The sequence below is a fragment of the Poromitra crassiceps genome (assembly GCF_964638095.1).
Source record: "Poromitra crassiceps genome assembly, chromosome: 21".
NCBI classification, from domain to species: domain Eukaryota; kingdom Metazoa; phylum Chordata; class Actinopteri; order Beryciformes; family Melamphaidae; genus Poromitra; species Poromitra crassiceps.
This window is the reverse complement of record NC_139638.1, coordinates 10,055,667-10,074,178: the sequence shown is the minus strand read 5'-3', so window position 1 is coordinate 10,074,178 and position 18,512 is coordinate 10,055,667. Positions and strand designations below refer to the sequence as shown.

The following is an 18,512-nucleotide window of genomic DNA, read 5'->3' as shown; positions in this document are numbered from 1 at the left end:
GCAGATAAAAGGAGTAAGAACAATAAAATAATTAAAACAATAAAACAATAGAAGCCGGGGCTTGACGGTGGTTAGGTGGAGGGGAAGGCCAGGGAGAACAGGTGGGTTTTGAGGAGGGATTTAAAAACCTCCAGGCTCTGGGCAGACCTTACGTGGAGGGGGAGGCTGTTCCACAGCTCGGGGGCAGCTGCCGCGAAGGCTCTGTCTCCCCTAGTTTTAAGCCTAGTCTTGGGGATCACGAGGAGCGACAGATCCGCTGAGCGAAGGGATCTAGAGGGGGTGTGGCGGTGCAAGAGCTCAGAGAGGTGGGGAGGGGCCAGTCCATTAAGGGCTTTAAAAACACTCAACGATATAGTTTAAAATCAATGCGGAAGCGGACAGGCAGCCAATGGAGTGAGGAGAGGACAGGGGTAATATGGTCACGCTTCTTGGTCCTATAGTGAGGAGCTGCATTTTGAACCTGCTGTAGGCGGCGGAGCAGGGACTGGTCCATCCCCATCACATAAAGTGCATTGCAATAATCTAAGCGCGTTGTAACGAAGGTGTGGATCACCCTCTCCAGGTCTTTCTGGGAGAGGCTAGGCCTTGGTCTTGGCCAGGAGTCTGAGATGGTAAAAGCTGCTTTTAACCACGGAGCTGACTTGTTTTTCGAATTTAAAAGCGCTCTCAAAGATTACTGCGAGATGTCTGACATATAAAGCCATAGCAGAGCTCTTTATATGATCCCTGTAATATGAAGCCATTGAAACAGCTCCAACATACTGTATACTGTACTTAGGTATATGCCAGGTGAGCCATAAGGCATCTATATTTCATAATAATCATGAGGGTAAAGTGGTCGTTGTGAAAGGGATCTACAGCATCAGCGGCACATGCAGGACCAAAGATGTCCAAATTGAAGTGAGCTGCAGCTCCAAATAACAAAATGTAGTGGCTTTAACTGGTGATAGTGTCAATGTTGGCTGGGAGAATCCAAGCATCGATCAGGCCGGGGGGGGGAATATCTGATAGCTGGGTGGTAAAAGTGAATCCGTGTTGCTCAAAACCAGGTCATCCAATGGTGTCGCTCAGAGGCAACATGGTTAAAACCCATGAAAAGATCATTCCATCTAAGTTGTGGTCTTATGTGCATATAGAGACACTGCATGAAATAGGCCACGCCCATCACGGGGGGAAAGCGCTCCATTCACTCCCATACACCAGCGTCATTTTGTTTTCCCCCGTTTTGGGCGTGCTTTCTGAATGACGACGCGCTCCGCAGTGTCTCTATATAAAATCACCTGAATTGTACATTCCTCTTTGCAATCTTCACATGAATCTCTTCTCCGGACACGGGCTACAAGTTAGGAGAGGAACTTGCTGATCAGACAGCAATATCTTATACCGATAATAATTTACTATAATGAGGTGCTTGAGATGGAGCACCTGAATGAGCGCTGACTGTGTGTTTTTTGTGGGATCTGCGGCTGCATCAGGGAGGATCTACGTTCAGGATTAACCCCAGTGAGATGCTAGATGCTGTTAAGAGCTTATTTACTTTCACTCCAGCCCATTCTTTAAGGCACAGCCCCAAGCAGCTACCAAGCTATAGAGAGCCGCAGGAACCAGTCCGGAAATCATCCATGCTAACAGTCCTGGTTCTTCACAGTTTTCGCCTATGGGAGTTTTGAATGGGTTTTTGGCGCGATGCTTCTAATAATCTCTCTGGGCAACGCTGGCTTAATCAAACGCGAACCAGTGTTTAGTAACATCATCTTCACACATGAAGACCACTTTTATGAGTTTTGAAGCTTTTACGTGCCGGTAAAAGGGTGGCTAGCTAGCAAACGGCTAAATGAGACTACACTTTTGAGTCGATGGGGATATTATACGTCAATAACGTCACCACTCAAAGGACGAACACGGAAATTCTCTTTCCCTCACCTGGTTCAGCCCCGTGCACACATCAACAACAGTCCAGTTGAGTGCTGACGTGACGTGGAAGCCTATGCGACAGTGTGTAGTTCTGGATTAGCTTAGCTCGAGCTTTTTACTTCTAGGGCTCGCATTTACGCTTCAAAACTCATGAAAGTGGTCCTCATGTGTGAAGATTATCCGACTGAACTCTGGTTCACGTTTGATTAAGCTTGCGTTGCTCAGAGACCTTATTTGAAGCATCACGGCAAAAACCCATTCAAACATCCCATAGACAGAAACAGTGAAGAACCAGGAAGTTCGGGACTTCCGCATTCAGCCTACAAAAATACGTCATCCCTGCGGCTCTCTATAGCGCACTTGTTCACTTGTCATTGACAGTGGAGAGCTAACAGCTCTGAATGCAAATCAGGTGTCCTGGTGTAACGTGGCCGGTGGTGTAGTGACTCTCCGAGACCTCAAGAGGCGCTCTAGAGACAGAGGCTACAGCCTTTAGCCTCCTTGCATGGACATCAACCTCCCATACCCATATCCACAGCTGGGGAGGGACTACACAATGTGGGATACACTGGATAGTAGGGGTGGGAATCACTGATACCCCACAATACGATTTTATCACGATACTTAAGTCACGATCCAATAGTATTGCGATATTGCGATATATTGAGTATTGCGATATTGCGATATATTGTGATTTATTACTTTTTTTTCAACTGCAAATGATGTCGTAAAGGTAAAAACTTTGTCAACATGTGTTTTATCTAATTAGATAGATTTTCCAGTATGTTCATCTCACTTCAGTCATTTGTATTGCAGTAAAATGGGATTGTCAAGCAGACAGACTGAGCAACACTGTGATAAAAACCTGTCATAAATGTTGCATGATGCACCTGACAGTTTGTATAATAAAATACCATGATACTTGGCATTCGATACGATACGATATATTGCCCACAGAATATCACGATACTATGCTGTATCAATTCCCACCCCTACGGGATAGTGTTGTGTCAGAGTGTGTGTGTGTGTGTGTGTGTGTGTGTGTGTGTGTGTGTGTGTGTGTGTGTGTGTGTGTGTGTGTGTGTGTGTGTGTGTGCGAGTGCGTGCGTGCGTGCGTGCGTGCGTGTGTGTGTGTGTGTGTGTGAAGTGCAGGTCTTCGCTGTGACATTTTTTAAAGAATGTGTTTCTTCTATGAAATAAATGGATATAATTAAAAGAGCGGAGGTTGTTTATGGTTGTGCAAAAGTGTTCTATTCAGTCGGCAGTTGAAACTTCTCTGGGGAAAGCCACTGAACTAGCATACTATTTTAATTTCTACTACTCTTTTAATGATATACTATCTATTATACAAGTGAAAAGTTTGAATAAACATGTCCTGTTAAGCTTACATGATAGTCCAGCTAATTAATTCATCTAACGCTGTTGTTGCTGCTGTTTACATAATGCTTGAGATGTGAGTGAGAAGATCATGGCTATGTTCTATCACAGATATGTTCAGAAATGTACATTTAGTTTTGGTCAACTGCCACATGTTGCCATGGTAACCATACCATAGGCCTACAGTATATATTGCCACTGCAGGAATGCAATGCGTCACTACAGCAACATAAACAGAAATAAACATCTGTGCAGAGATTCAACCAGCAAACACACACACACACACACACGCAGTCTCGTATATGTGGGGTTGTTAGGACCACCATCCTAACACCTACTTGTTAGCACCATGCTTTCTAGACATGGTAGAGACATAAGAATGACACCCGTGAACTTTAAAAAAATCAATTAATCTAATATCATGTAGGAATATTACAATTAACATAGTTGAAGTTATTTGTATTTTTACTATTCTAAATAGGTCCGTCTCCCTCTGCTGGCGTCACCTATAGTACTGCAGCCTGACATGGTAGAGACGTAAGAATGACACCTGTGAACTTTAAAAAAATCAATTAATCTAATATCATGCAGGAATATTAAAATTAACATAGTTGAAGTTCTTTGTATTTTTACTATTCTAATTAGGTCCGTCTCCCTCTGCTGGCGTCACCTATAGTACTGCAGCCTATTTAAAAAAATATCAAATAAATGGTGGGTGAATGATTTCATGCCTGTCAAGCTGAATTGTGACAGCACCACATTATACTTAGTCCCATTTAAAATAGCAAAGGATATATTTACATATTTGGGTGTAACTGTAACCAGGATAGCGTAAATACTTTTGCAGGAGAACTGGCAAGGGATAATAGCCCAACTGAAAGATATGCTTGTGTGGGCTCTGCATGAATTCTTATGTTTATAAACAATATTAGCTATTATAAATGGTATTGGTTATAAAATATTGATTGTGGAATAAGTCAGGTATTAGAAAATTCCCACCTCACCTCTTTAATATTCCTATAAAAATAGACCAATCCTTATATGTATGTAACATGTTCATACACAATGCTTTATAAATATGGAAACAGATCAAGATATTATTTGAGAGTCCCAGGTATATGCACATTGATAGCCCAATCAGACAAACCTGGAAGAGATGACACTGCCTTCAGGGAATGGAATAATAGGAGAACTTCCACTAATAATGATTAGTATTTAGTTGAACCTTTTATTTATTTCGAACTTAAATCTCAGTTTGACTTGTATGCCAAAAAAAATTACAGTTAACTGCAGGTTTGCAGTTTTATCAGACCCTCCATCCTACATGGAGGATATAAGCAGGGTAACACCTGGATCAAGGGGTAGTATCTCAGCTTATTTTTATGCTTGTGGGCCAAGTAGAAATCACAACAGAAAAGATCAGAGATGATGGCATGGCACTATGTGGGTCGTATGTTTTAACAATATACACCCGTGCTCAATTCATCCAAGACACATCCTGGTACAATTTAAAGTGATGCACACGACCGGAACATTATTCTGAATGTAAAATCACAGAGGCTTCCCTCACACATTGACTATTGTAACCCTTGTTACAATAAGAATGTACAGTATGAGAAAAAGAGGGTAAGGAGCTAAAAGGAAAATGTATTTATCATGGGCCAAGTCTCAGAAGTGCCAGAGAGTATGGAGCCAGTAAACCAACAATATCCAGAATAAATAGAATTGTAAGCTTGGCTGTATACAAGATGACTGTTAATCCTTAACAGGTAACGTTTGTAAATGTACCAGAAATTAAATTAATAAAGGAAAATAAACATATATCTCATCAGCTGCTTGTCTGTCCATTTCTCCTCAATAATACTGAAGTTATTTTCTGTTTATGCTGTTATTATGAAAGATGTTTCTATGTAGCAGTTTTTCTTTTCAGGTAAAGTATGTAGATAAACTATTTACCCAATATTAACCTTGGTTACCCCATGGTCATGTCCCAAGAAAGAATCTGGAACCCAACCCTCTTGTGTCAATACTAGGAGCCACTGAAGCTATTTAGTGGACCCAAGGGATACATATTTGGGCGCTGATGTTGGGCTCTGTCATTTCCAAAAAAATTATACTGCAAAAATGGAAGCAATCCACCAACAAAAGTATAGGTACACAGTGTACCTCTACTTTTGAAATGTGGCTCAGAGAGATCAGTGATGTTCTCCACTTGGAACAACTTAGACTTAAACTATCTGATAGACTTGTGATATTAGAAAGAACCTGGGGCCCAGTCTTGGCACACATGGGTGAGTTGAGAGGTGGTGATGGTGAATCCAATAGGTAATTGCTGCCTTCATCTCTTTATTTTTAAGTTTTGTGTGGGCTGCACAGTCTTGTTCCGTTTGTTATAAGTAGCCTATTGTGTTAGGGTAAAACAAAAAATGTGCATTGCTACTCTCTGAATATTCTAATATAATATTCTAATATTCTAACTCTAATATACTTCCGTGTCGATTAGAACAAATGACAAACTAATGTCAAACAACTTTTAAAACTTGTGAACAATGAAATAAAATCTATAAAGTGCTATTGGGGTTCAGTAGAAACTATTAGAATCGCTTCTGATCCGCAGTGATTCTATTGTGGACATAAAATGTCACCCCTTGGATCTCTCCTTGAAAACTTCAAAGTAGTAAAGACCTTTAGCACCTGGGAACCATATTCAATGATCACTTGGTTGGCTTACGACCCAGATTTCCGTCCAAATAGGCTTGATGCATCCTTCAGGAGTTGGAAGGAGCGAGGGTTAACCCTGTATTGGGATTTATTTGAAAAATACTCTTTTAACATGTTCACTGCCAATGACGTGTTAATACGTCAAAAAAAATCCAACGGTTGACTGCCAATGACATGTTAATACGTCAAAAAAAAGATTTTTTTTTTTTGACCGTGGGATGTGCATCTAACCCTTTTACATCTCTTATATAAATATTGGAGCCACCGAACGTGTACAACCCATTCCACCGACCCACTAAGTGGCGACAGTGCTCTCCTGACTAGAGGAAGGCAAGCAAAAAGCAGTGTGAGGAAGCCATTCTCATGAAAATGGATTGGCGAAAACGCTTTCGTTTTCGCGCTGATTGCTGGCGGTGCGGGATTGCAAATTTGCATAATAGATTACGGGTGGAGCGCACTTTGAAACACGCAGCATAAATAAGACCAGAATCGCAAAAGCTTCATCAAAGCTCTCAACCGAAACTCCAAGAAACGAGCGAGCCCATCCAGACTTGCCCAGCGGCCGCCAGCAGACAGGCACAGCAGCAGCAAAGCAGTGAGCCTGGTGACACGAGGTTACAGCAGCAACAGAAACGAGCTTGTGACACGCCCGCTGCAGCCAAGAAGAACACACACGGAGGGAGGAGTTTGAAGGAGAGGGGTGTTTCCTGCTGTTATGGAGGAAATTACTGTTCAAAACTATTGTTTAGATGTCTGACGTCTTACTGATGCCAAAAATGAATGGTTAAAGTGACTGTTCTATCGAATTTCACAAAAAGCTATTTATCTCAGCTGATTCTGATTCTGATTCTGAAATTTTCAGATGCTGAAACCATGCTGTATTCAAGTGCTAATGCCTACATAACTACTAACTCTACAAACTACCGGTAACTCTTTTAGACAGAGAAAGCACACATTCTATTAGTTCTTTTTAGATATTTTGTGTTCACAAAATCTTAGCAGAAAAGAATCCTCAGGTCTTGAAAGATGAGCCAGAATCCTCAAAAAACCCCTCTGGCAGAAGCTACCTACAGTAAAAAAAAAACAGCTGGCAGTGAATGTGTTAAAAGCTTTCAGGTTTTGAAGGATAAGCATGGTCTAGGAAATCAAGATCTATTCAGATTTTTGCAGTTGAGAAGTTACACAGATAGACTATTTGGTAAAGAAGAGCTGAAGAGGTCGGGGATTGGGGAGGGGGTGCTGAAGGTCTTTCTCTCAGCGTATAACGCTGACCAGGGTTCTAAAAACATATCAAAACTATATAGGGGTATTCAAGTGCTGAGGGGGGGAAATACTTTGTATCTAAAAGAAAAATGGGAAAGGGAGGGGAAATTCAATCTGGAACGGGAGGAATGGGAAATGATAACTGAAAGACAGTGGAAGACCACAAACTCTCTGTCATGGAGGGAGTTCCAATGGAAAAACTTAGATACTTTTTAACGCCAATTCAATCAAGGGGAGGTCAAACAGGTTGTTGGAGGGGGTGTGGAGAAGAAAGAGCGGATCATTACCATATATTTTGGAGTTTCCCTGTGATAAGTATGTTTTGGGGGGAAATAAGAAAGAGTATGGAAAAGGTGCTAAAGATTGAGATTCAACATTGCTTTCAGGTTTTGTATTTGGGAAGGGTGCCCGAAATGATCAATGGTATTGAAGATATGTACATGTTTAAACTGATGCTAGTCGCCAGCAAAAAGGCTATAACGAAGAGATGGTTGAATAAAAGCCCACCGACTCTGTCAGACTGGCTGAATGTGATGCATAGCATATATGTAATGGAAAAGCTAACATTTGCTCTGAGACTCAAGACTGACGCCTTCGAAATGTACTGGGAGTGATGGGGTGATTTTGTCACACCGTTGAGAACAGATTTCTGTTGAAATAAGAGACTGATCCATGCTACACGTGTCCATTTTATATTTTTATTTTTATTTTGTGTGTGTATGTCTCTTAAGTGTGTTGTCCTTTGGGTTCACCCTTATTTTGTCGTGACTGTGATTTTTCTTTTAACTTTTTATTCTATAAAAAAAATAAGGAAAAAAGAAAAGATTGTAAAAATGTGAACTACTGCTGAAAACTGAAATAAAAAGAGAATTAAAAAAAAAAAAATTGCCCCTTTCCAGTCCCTCTCAGCTAGGGCTTGGGGGGGTGCAGCGATGCACCTCTCACAGTCTTTCTTCCCAGGGACCCTCTTCAAATTGATGAACTCCTGAACTCCATCAGAGACTCTTCTACAGCATGGACCTAATCCGATGACCACTTTTTTTTTGTCTTTTTTGCACCTTGGAAAATAGATTACAAAGAACATGAAATGTAGTAGATTAGAAAATGCTCAGAAATAAAAGGGGAGAGGCTGCATCTCTTTCCAACTTTCACACTAATGCAGTCTTCCCTTAAAGCCCCTCCAGTGTATTCTGTAATTTTTAAGATATTTCATGCTGAGTCATTACATTACATAGGGATTGCTCTTCTTTTTCTTAATGTGTTTTTTATCATCGTATCTTGTTATTTATTGTACTGTAATATTCTAATGTTTTGTAAATGACTTAGCACTGTAACAAGGTGTCCTTGCAAATCCAACAACATACAGTATCCTGCCTCAATGACTACAGACCAATTGCTCTCACATCCGTAGCCATGAAATCATTTGAACGCATCATTCTCACCCACCTCAAAACCAGCACCACCCTCCTCATGGATCCACATCAATTTGCATACAGAACTAACAGGTCAGTAGAAGACACAGTCAACACAGCCATCCATCAACTCCTGCAACACCTGGATACCCCCAACACCTACGCCTGCATTCTCTTCATGGACTTCAGCTCTGCTTTTAACACAATCAACCCGGCCAAACTCATCAATAAGCTACTGGCAGGGTTGGGGAGTAACGGATTACATGTAACGCCGTTACGTAATCTGATTACAAAAAAACGGTAACTGTAATCTGCCACAGTACATTTTAAAATGTGTAATCTAGATTACAGTAACGGGGGTATAGTAACGCCGTTACAGGCGGGATTACATTCGCCCTTGCCTCTTCATTAATTTTACAAAATAACAAAAAACGGTGTAGCCTGGTGCCAGTGACTGACTGTGACGAGGACGAGCGAGGCGGAGCAACAGCAGCAGCTGCAGGCAGCATTCATGATGACAGAGGCGCCTGTGGTGCCTCCTCCCACGAGTGCATTCACCTCATGGAAATATAACAAGCATTTCACTTTTACGTTCGCTCAGTGTTTAGACAGATCAAGCGTCTTCCACATGTGGAAGGCGCATGTGTGTGGGGCTGTCAGCTGAACCTACAAGCTGCCAGGCAGTGGAAAATCTGCATTGAATTTCTCCGCCAAAACACCCGTGCTGACAAACGCTGCTCTAGACTAGTCTGCATGGGGCGAGAGGTTTTTACTTTCACTTACGGCCACATTCCACTGAGTCCGTGTTCGGTCCGTCTGCGCTGCGGTACGGCTTCTGAGCAGATACGTTTCCACTCTAATCATTGTGTCAACCCCAACCTACTCCGCTGCGTTGCGTGTCTACTCCGTCCCAGCTCCGATGATCCGGAGCTCTCCGAAAAAGATATGCAAGGCTTCTATTTTTCACGGATGTCGGAGCAAAGCTGCAGCAAGTTGGGTCAGGCGTGGAGTCAACAGGGCAGAAGTGCACAGCATTTCACGTCGTGTTTCAAGATTAAAGCAACAAGCTGCATCTTCCACTCCATCCACATCATGAAAAATACCCATAACGTAAATTAAAGTGGTCTTAAAAATAACTCTTGTTGTATTCTCCTTAACTTCATGTTGGTATAAACATTCTTATCTGGTTATAAATGGTAAAACATGCTTCATCTAGTTAAATAAGGGTTTTAGCCAGGACTCTTGACCAGGACTCCCTGGAAGAAGAGATCTTGTATCCCAATGGGACATTCCTGGATTAAAAAAAAAAAAGTAATCCAAAAGTAACTGAAAGTAATCCCTCTTTACTTTTAAATAGTGGTAATCGGATTACGTTACCAAGTACAATTTTTAACAAGTAACAAGTAACTTTAAGGGATTCCTATTTAAAAGTAACCTACCCAACCCTGGCTACTGGATATGAACACTGACCCCTGCATCTGCCACTGGATCCACAGCTTCCTCTCCAACAGACAACAGAGGGTAAAAATCAACAACATCACATCTAACCCTCTGTACCTCAGCACAGGAGCCCCCCAAGGCTGCGTCCTTTCATCCTGGCTATTCTCTCTATACACCAACCTGCTCATATCCCACTACAACTCCTTCAACATCTACAAATCCTCAGATGATACAACCATCATAGGCCTCATCACAGACAATAATGAAACTGAATACTGTGCGCAGATCAACCAAACAGTTACCTGGTGCACAGACAATAACCTCCTACTCAACTCATCCAACACCCAAGAACTCATCATCGACTTCAGATGGCAGCCATACCCCAAAACCCCCATACTCATTTCTGACAAACCAATAAGCACCACAGACTCATTCAAATTTCTTGGCACTCACATAAGTAATAACCTCAAATGGAAAACCAACACAGATCACATCTACAAAAAAGCCAATCAGAGACTCTTCTTCCTCCGTCAGCTCAAAAAATTCAGAATAAGAAAACATCTCCTGCTCCGGTTCTACCTGGCCATCATACAAATCATCCTCACCTTCTCCATAACAGTTTGGTACAGCAGTCTGGACACTCACTCCAAAAACAAACTACAGAGAATCATCAATAAATCCTCCAAAATAATCCACACGCCCCTTCCGTCACTTGAATCACTCCACCGCCAAAGGACAATAAATAGAGCTAAAAAATATATTTCTGACCCCACTCACCCAGCACACCACATCTTCCAGCTGTTGCCCTCCGGGAGGCGCTACAGGTCTCTGCCCACCAAGCAACCAGTTTTAAAAACAGTTTGTTCCCCACTGCCATAAGGACACTGAACTCTCTATAACAACCCCTATATCTCTGCTGCTATGACTGTATTGTGTATTGTTATTGTGTTTTATGTATTATGATGTTCAATGTTGGACCATGGCTTATGTATGAACTGTACTGAAAACAAATTCCACCAGCCTGGCTGTGTGGTCATTAAATAATCTAATCTAATGAGAGCTTGCTCTCAAGGGCCCTCCTGTATAAATAAAGGTTAAATAAAAATAAAATAAAATTGGCTTGCCTGTTGACACCGTTTACTTTCTTTCATTATTTTTTTCTCCTACAAATAACCTAATTTTATGCTCAAAGTAAAAAATAATAATACTGTTTGTAAAAACGGGTGATGATACATCATGTCATGACTGATATAATAATAAGTAATACTGATATACATATCTAGTGGTAGCCGCTGGCATTATCTAGCTGTTGAAGACTCAAATATCACGTTGAATCGCTGCGCTTTGCATACTACATAATAGAGAGCCGCAGGAACGAGTCCGGAAATCATCGATGCTAACAGTCCTGGTTCTTCACTGTTTTCGCCTATGAGAGTTTTGAATGGGTTTTTGGCGCAATGCTTCTAATAATCTCTCTGGGCAATGCTGGCTTAATCAAACACGAACCAGTGTTTAGTAATATCATCTTCACACACGAGGACCACTTTTATGAGTTTTGAAGCTTTTACGTGCCGTTAAAAGGGCGGCTAGCTAGCAAACGGCTAAATGAGACTACACTGTTGAGTCGATGGGGATATATACGTCAATAACGTCACCACTTCAAAGGACGAACACGGAAATTCTCTTTCCCTCACCTGGTTCAGCCCCGTTCAGCCCAGGGTAATCAGTGCACACATCAACAACAGTCCAGGTTGAGTGCTGACATGACGTGGAAGCCTATGCGACAGTGTGTAGTTCTGGATTAGCTTAGCTCAAGCTTTTTACTTCTAGGACTCGCATTTATGCTACAAATCTCATGAAAGTGGTCCTCATGTGTGAAGATTATCCGACGGAACTCTGGTTCGCGTTTGATTAATCTTGCGTTGTCCAGAGACCGTATTTGAAGCATCGCCGCAAAAACCCATTCAAAAATCCCATAGACAGAAACAGTGAAGAACCAGGAAGTCCGGGACTTCCGCGTTCTGACTACAAAAATACGTCATCCCTGCGGCTCTCTATAGTCTCGCTGGCCAGCCTCCCCTCCCTACCGTCCGAGGAGTCTGGCGCCATGGAAACAGGCAACAGGGATAAGCCCTCCCCTGCTCTACAGCTGCTCCCCATTGGAGCGACTGTTTCAGTGGCTGCTGGATGTCTGCTCCCGGCTTATTACAAGCTCTGTCATTGACACTGACTATGTCAATCAGAGCGGCTTCCACTCCCTCCTGCCTGTGTGTCGCTGTAAATAGCGCCCTGCTGCCTCAGTGAAAACAACAACGCTAACTAGTTAGCAAGCTAACAGCAGAAACCTACACGCTAGCTCGTTGCTACACGCTGAAAACGGCAAGTTGGATTGTTGAAAACTATTTTCCAAGGGCACTGCCGCTAAGCGCCGCCCATCGCAATCCCACTATGAAGACCTGCGGCGCCAGACTTCTCGGACGGAAGGGAGAGGAGTCTGGCCAGCAAGAGTAACTACATAATAGTTTGTTCGGGACGGTAAATATGTCATGGATACCACTCATTACTAGCAGACAGTCTGTGCCAAACTTCGGTTCCGACCAAGACTCAGGAGGGCCAAATCAGGGATAAAGGGTCACAAAACTCCTGTAGTGTGAGCCCAACTTTAGGTTGCTCTCAAGTTACAGTGTAGGAGTTGCTCTGAGCTTCTGGCATCTAGACATCAGGGTGGGAAAATTAAATCCACGCTACATGCTTACCTTCTGCGCTGCGCTCTTCACTCAGCTCCTGCTGGGAATTCCCCTGTTTCTCTCGAGCCATGGTCACTTTTACTGGAAAGCATTCGTAAAAAAAATTAACTGGTACAGAGGGCAACTATAACCTCTAGAACATCTCATGTTATTATTTTCTTTCTCTTCAGGGTTTCCCCCCATTTTCTCCATAATTGTACCAGGACACAGCCTCAATCCAGCTTCCCACCCACAGACACAGCAAGCCAATCATGCCTGTATGGACGCCCGATCAAGCCGGAGGTAACACGGGGTCACGAATCTGCGGCCCTCATGTTGGTAGCAGGGAATGGACTGCTACACTACCCGGACGCCCAATTTCACAGCTATAATAATGCTATTTTTGGTTACAGAGTCAACCTTGCTGAGACAGAGCCTACATTGCTTACCTTCTGAGCTCTGGTTTTCGATATGCTGCCGCTTGGAAGGTCGTTTCCCTCGGGTCACCCTCGCTTCTCCTGGAAAGCATTCATTTAAAAAAATGAACTCGTACACAGGCCAAGAATAACCTTCTGCATGTTGTGTAATTTGTATACATGTCAAGCATTGCTGTGCATACATGCTGTGACCAATCACATCCAGAAACTCTGATTTTGTCTCTATTCTGGGTTCCCCCCCCCCCCCCCCCCATTTTCTCCACCATTGTACATGGCCAATTTTTCCACGTTGCCCCGGTCACTGATCCACCCCCTCTGCTGATCTGGGGAGAGTCATAGACTAGCACCATGTGACACATGCACGCTTGCCAGCCGCTTCTTTTCACCTGACAGTGGGGAGCTTCACCTGCAGGACACGGGGTCAATTTCACAGCAATGCTAATGCTATTTTTGGATAATGAGTCAACCTTGCTGAGACAGAGCCTACATGTTTACCTTCTGAGCTCTGGTCTTCTCTACGCTGCTGCTTGGAAGTCCATTTCCCTTGGGTCACCTTCGCTTCTCCTGGAATTAGCCGAGCCTAGGAATCCATCCATCCATATATAAAAGGGAAGAAGTGGGCAATGTTTGATTACATTTTTGCCCCACTGATGTCATCAGTGACATCATTATTTTTTATCAAAATCATGTTATGACCTCAGTGATGATGTCATAAGCACTGATGGTGTCATAGGCATTGTGACATCTTCAGTGATGTCACTCGAGCAATTGTGTTTTTTGGTTACACTCTGGCAATTGTGACATCACTAATGATGTCATAGACATTGTGACATCATTGTGATGTCATCAGTGAGCACTGAGCAGTGACGGACAACCTGTTTACCCAGCTCTTTTTAGAACTGAATCCACTTTATTGAATAATTAACCTTGCTGGAGGAGTCAACAATCAATCAAACTGGATACTTTCTATTTATTTGCCTATAGGACAAAAACTAATTGCATTCTGGCAACGCAGTAGTCTTGCATAACAGACCTATCGCCACACTTTGTTTTAGTGATGTTTCAGTGCTGGAGAAAGTAATGCAGTAACTTGAAGTTGCTTGGATTAGTAACTGGAATATAATTACTTTTTGGAAATTGTAATCCCTTACATTACTATTTACTGGGGAAAGTAATAAATTACAGTAACTAATTACTGTAAGTAAGTTACTGCCCGACACTGTCAGTAAGTGATATCATCAGTGATGCAAAGTTGAGCAATTGTGCGCTGCGCATGCCAATAGAGCAGGCGAGGCCATGCAGCAGCCGAGTTGCGGGCGAGGCCGTGTTGCGGCCGAGTGGGGTATCGGCAAGCTGCAGGGTGGGTGATAGCGAGCCCGTGCAGCAGGCGAGCCTAGCAATCAATGCTTAGTAGTAGTTAAAATTGGCTAGGTGGGTGGCAGTGTCTGTCTGTGGCGGTGGTGTGGTTCAGTCACGATTGTGATGTCTTTCAAGATTCAAGTTTATTAGGTGTCCCAGAAGGGCAAATTTTCATCATCAGTCATGTCACTCGAGCAATTGTCATCATCTCCAGGCTCCACCCTTGGGATTGCGCAATATTCCTAGTTATATAAATACTGTTAAATAAATTAAATATTGCTAAATAAAATTCACAAAATATGCACTAAGGGGACAAGGGGATGTACTTTAAGGGGACAACAGGAACACATTGGTGATATGTTAAAAGGATACACAACCCTTTTGGGAGATTTGCCTATTTGCCAACAGTAAATGGAGAATGTGGGTGCCTTTATCGTCACTGTGCGTGTCCTACAAAGAGCGGCCTACTCCCGTTCAATCGCCCAATATACAATTTTTCAGCAGCGCCTGAAACACTCACATGTACATGTTGTGACTCGTGTACTCACCATGGGATGAGATAATAATCCAAAGTTACTGGAAACAGTCAGTTTCGAAGTTCTGGTTAGAGGCGGAACACCCTCTTCCACCTGAAAAAAATTAATTTCACTAAATTAATTCAATTCAATTTTAGTTAGTTCAATTTAAATTGAAGCATTTAGAAAAGGTTGCTTTGTTTGACTGCATGTTAAATAGGCGTATTAACCAAGTTGGTAGATCAGAATTTCCCCTTTTTATCCATCCACACGTGCGACTGCATTTAACGCCACTGCGAAAAAGTTGTAAATAAAGTCAAAAGTGTGTATCTACCTCAGAGTCTTCTGAATGGTGCAAGGTGTCGTACCCACACTCACTGGGAGACAGAGTGGCATCACTGTCTCGGTCAGGCACTTCCTCTCCGCTCTGATGTTGACGGGAAGGGGGGGCATATTTAGAAACTTACACAATGAATCAGGTTTGTAAGTCACTCATCACATGAAAATATGGTACTTGATGTATTTAGTTTTTCATGCAGAGCCATAATTCTATGGAGCAGTACTTGGCAATGCTTGGCTATCCTGTAGGCTACTGATGTTTATATCCAGCCTGGACTGGATTGGCTCTGATTAGAGGGAGGTAATAAATATGAAAAGATTGCTCATTGTTCTGCAACTCTGATGAAGACGCATGGCGTCGAAACGTTAGTCTTTCAATAAAAAAAGTTTTTCAAAAGGATCTGTGTGCTCCAGTGGCCTACTTTGGTTTATTTTGGACCTAAAGTGTTTTCTTTCAAATTTATTGATATTATTTATCATTTATTATTTTTCCTCAAGGATTTGTCAGATTATCGTTAGCCTCACAGAGGGTCATGACCACGTGAGAATGCCCGGTCGATTCAGAACACACGATACGCTCGGATACTGTATACACAATTGAATTCACATGCATCAATGCCTTTTTACGTAGTTTTAACTGACAAATCATACAAGCGTACTTTGATGCTAAAAGGCGGGCCTGCTATGAGAAATGTGTACAGGTTGGCTGGTCTGCTATTTAGGTCTATTTTCAAAAACTTTCCAGGAGCCGTGTGAGAACCCTGACAACAGTTTGTTATGATACCACACTTGGGTCTATTAACTGCTTCAAGTCAGTGAAGGGTGGCACTACCCAACAAAACAGTGCTAAACAGAATATGGCCAGAAGCAGAAGTGTGAATTTGATCTGAAAATAAAAAAAAGTGCCATGAGATATGTTCGCCTTCCATTTCCTTAGGCCGGGGCTTATTTGATTTGCTTCCTGTGATGGGCTGACAGCACTATTTGGTTATCGATTGTGGTGAATTTACCATTCCACCTTTTGTTTACCTCTGCTGTACAGCTGTCATGACATCGGCTGATACTAGTGGTACAGTGATATCTCAGAGACATATATTTGGTTGCATTTTGCATGGTCATTGTGTTAAAATGCATCACACGACATAAAGTTCAGTGCCTTGCATTCGTAAGTATTCAGCTCCAACTCATCAAGTTATTAGTCACAACCCAGTTCATACCAGGGTTCCCACACCTTAAACATCAAATTCAAGGACTTTTCAATTCCCTCAAACTCAAGGACCCAAAACGGCATAGTTTGAGACACGGATCATGGTTAATGACTGTTATATCACAGACATGTAATAATGAGAACTAGTAGGCTTTCCAGAAGTTCACAGACAACAATTAAAAAGAGTGATGCTTCTCAACTTTGCTGTTTGTAAAAAAAAAAATCAAAAGAAGTTAAATTTCTATTCTTGCACAAAATATATAAATTCAAGCACTTTCAATGACCGAGTGAGATTGATTTGAGTCTATGTATGTCTATTTTCAAAAACTTGGTTTGCCCCCCTCAAGTTCACATACTTTTTTTCAAGGACCCTGAGCGATAGCAAAAAAGGAGTACAACATACATGACAGAACTCTGCGGCTGTGCAGGGCTTAGGGATAGCATCTGTTTCCATCTGCTCTTCTTCCTTTTCCCCTGACCGGTCATCTGGGGGCAGTGAAGTAAGCACTGGTTCATCCGCTTCTGAGGAAACAAACAATTTAGTTCCATTCATCAGCTGATTACTGTCATTAGTTCCAATTCAATTGTCATTCAAGTGGTTAAGATGGTACCATGTTCATTCTCTGGTCCAGGTGGTGAGCTGGTTAAAGGAGCCTGATGGAAGTTGTCTGGGGTTGAGGCTACAGAGACAGAGCTTCTGGAAAAGGGGCAAATAGATAAAAATGTCAGATCATTTTTCTGGGTCGTGATGGGTTTATATAATAATAAATAATAATAATAATACATTTATTTTATATTGCGCTTTTCAATGACCCAAAGACACTGAATATATGTAGATACATAATGGGAGTGGCCTTTTGTGACTTACTGGGGGAGGCTCTCCTGCACCAGGGTGCCCTGGCCAGAGCGATGTCGCAGGGTGTGTGCTGGCATCGGAGTGGGTGGACCCTGGCTATCCGGCTCAGATACTGTGCTGTCCACAGCAGCACCTGAGAACAAGAGATATAACGGATATAAAGTAGAGCCCGACCGATATGGATTTTTGTAACCAATACCGATAACCAATTTTAGAGGGGGGGGGGGGATCACAGATAATCGATATAGTTAATTTTTGAGCTGGAATGAAAATATACCTTTTTCCATTTGGATTGGGCACTGATTTTTCACTGATATGACTATGCAAAGGTAGACTAACTAACAGTACAGAAGGCTGCTTTCTCAAACAAATTACTATTAAAGAATATTTAACATTATTCAACATTGTCAATGGATTATAGAAATGAAGACAGAAAAAAATATATATATATATATATATAAATAAACATCAGTCAGTCGACAGGCAGGCAGACAGACAGCTTTTGCCAAAATATAATCATGTCTGATTCTCTGGCAAAATATGACTCCTCACCTGACATCATCAGCATTTTGTGACAATATTAAAAAGCCATTTGTCCTTAATTAGGCTACTTTTCATATACTGACAGTATTTACTAGTACCCGGTAGTTTGTACAGTGTGAGGCGGTGTTCCTCCGGTGCTGCCATACTCAAGGTGTTTGGGAATAGAGAGTAAAAGTCACGCCCACTTCCGGTGAAACTAAGCGATTCAGCGATATTTAGAAAGTGGAGAGACCATATAACATTTCACTCAGACCAAAAAAGGCCTTAAAATTGCATGCACGGATTTGGGGCATGCTGACGATAGCTAGCATGGTAAACCAGCCGGTCATGTGAACTCACATTTCATTTCGTTCTACGGGACCGTCTGGCCTCAAGCCCTGGGAGGGTTTTAAGCAGAAACTGC

The 18,512-nt window shown here is 42.2% G+C and overlaps 1 protein-coding gene across 1 annotated transcript; it reads right to left on the bottom strand.

The window, feature by feature from the left end:
• Window positions 1-8,011: 8,011 nt before the first annotated feature.
• Window positions 8,012-18,253, bottom strand: LOC310795240 (uncharacterized protein; the record flags this gene model as incomplete). Its single annotated transcript, XM_083657303.1, has 10 exons — window positions 8,012-8,333; window positions 12,884-12,955; window positions 13,303-13,371; window positions 13,786-13,870; window positions 15,198-15,278; window positions 15,499-15,591; window positions 17,114-17,232; window positions 17,322-17,407; window positions 17,579-17,699; window positions 18,208-18,253. The coding sequence occupies 10 exons, from the start codon at window positions 18,251-18,253 to the stop codon at window positions 8,296-8,298; spliced, it is 810 nt and encodes a 269-aa protein (XP_083513429.1). The 3' UTR covers window positions 8,012-8,295.
• Window positions 18,254-18,512: the final 259 nt, after the last annotated feature.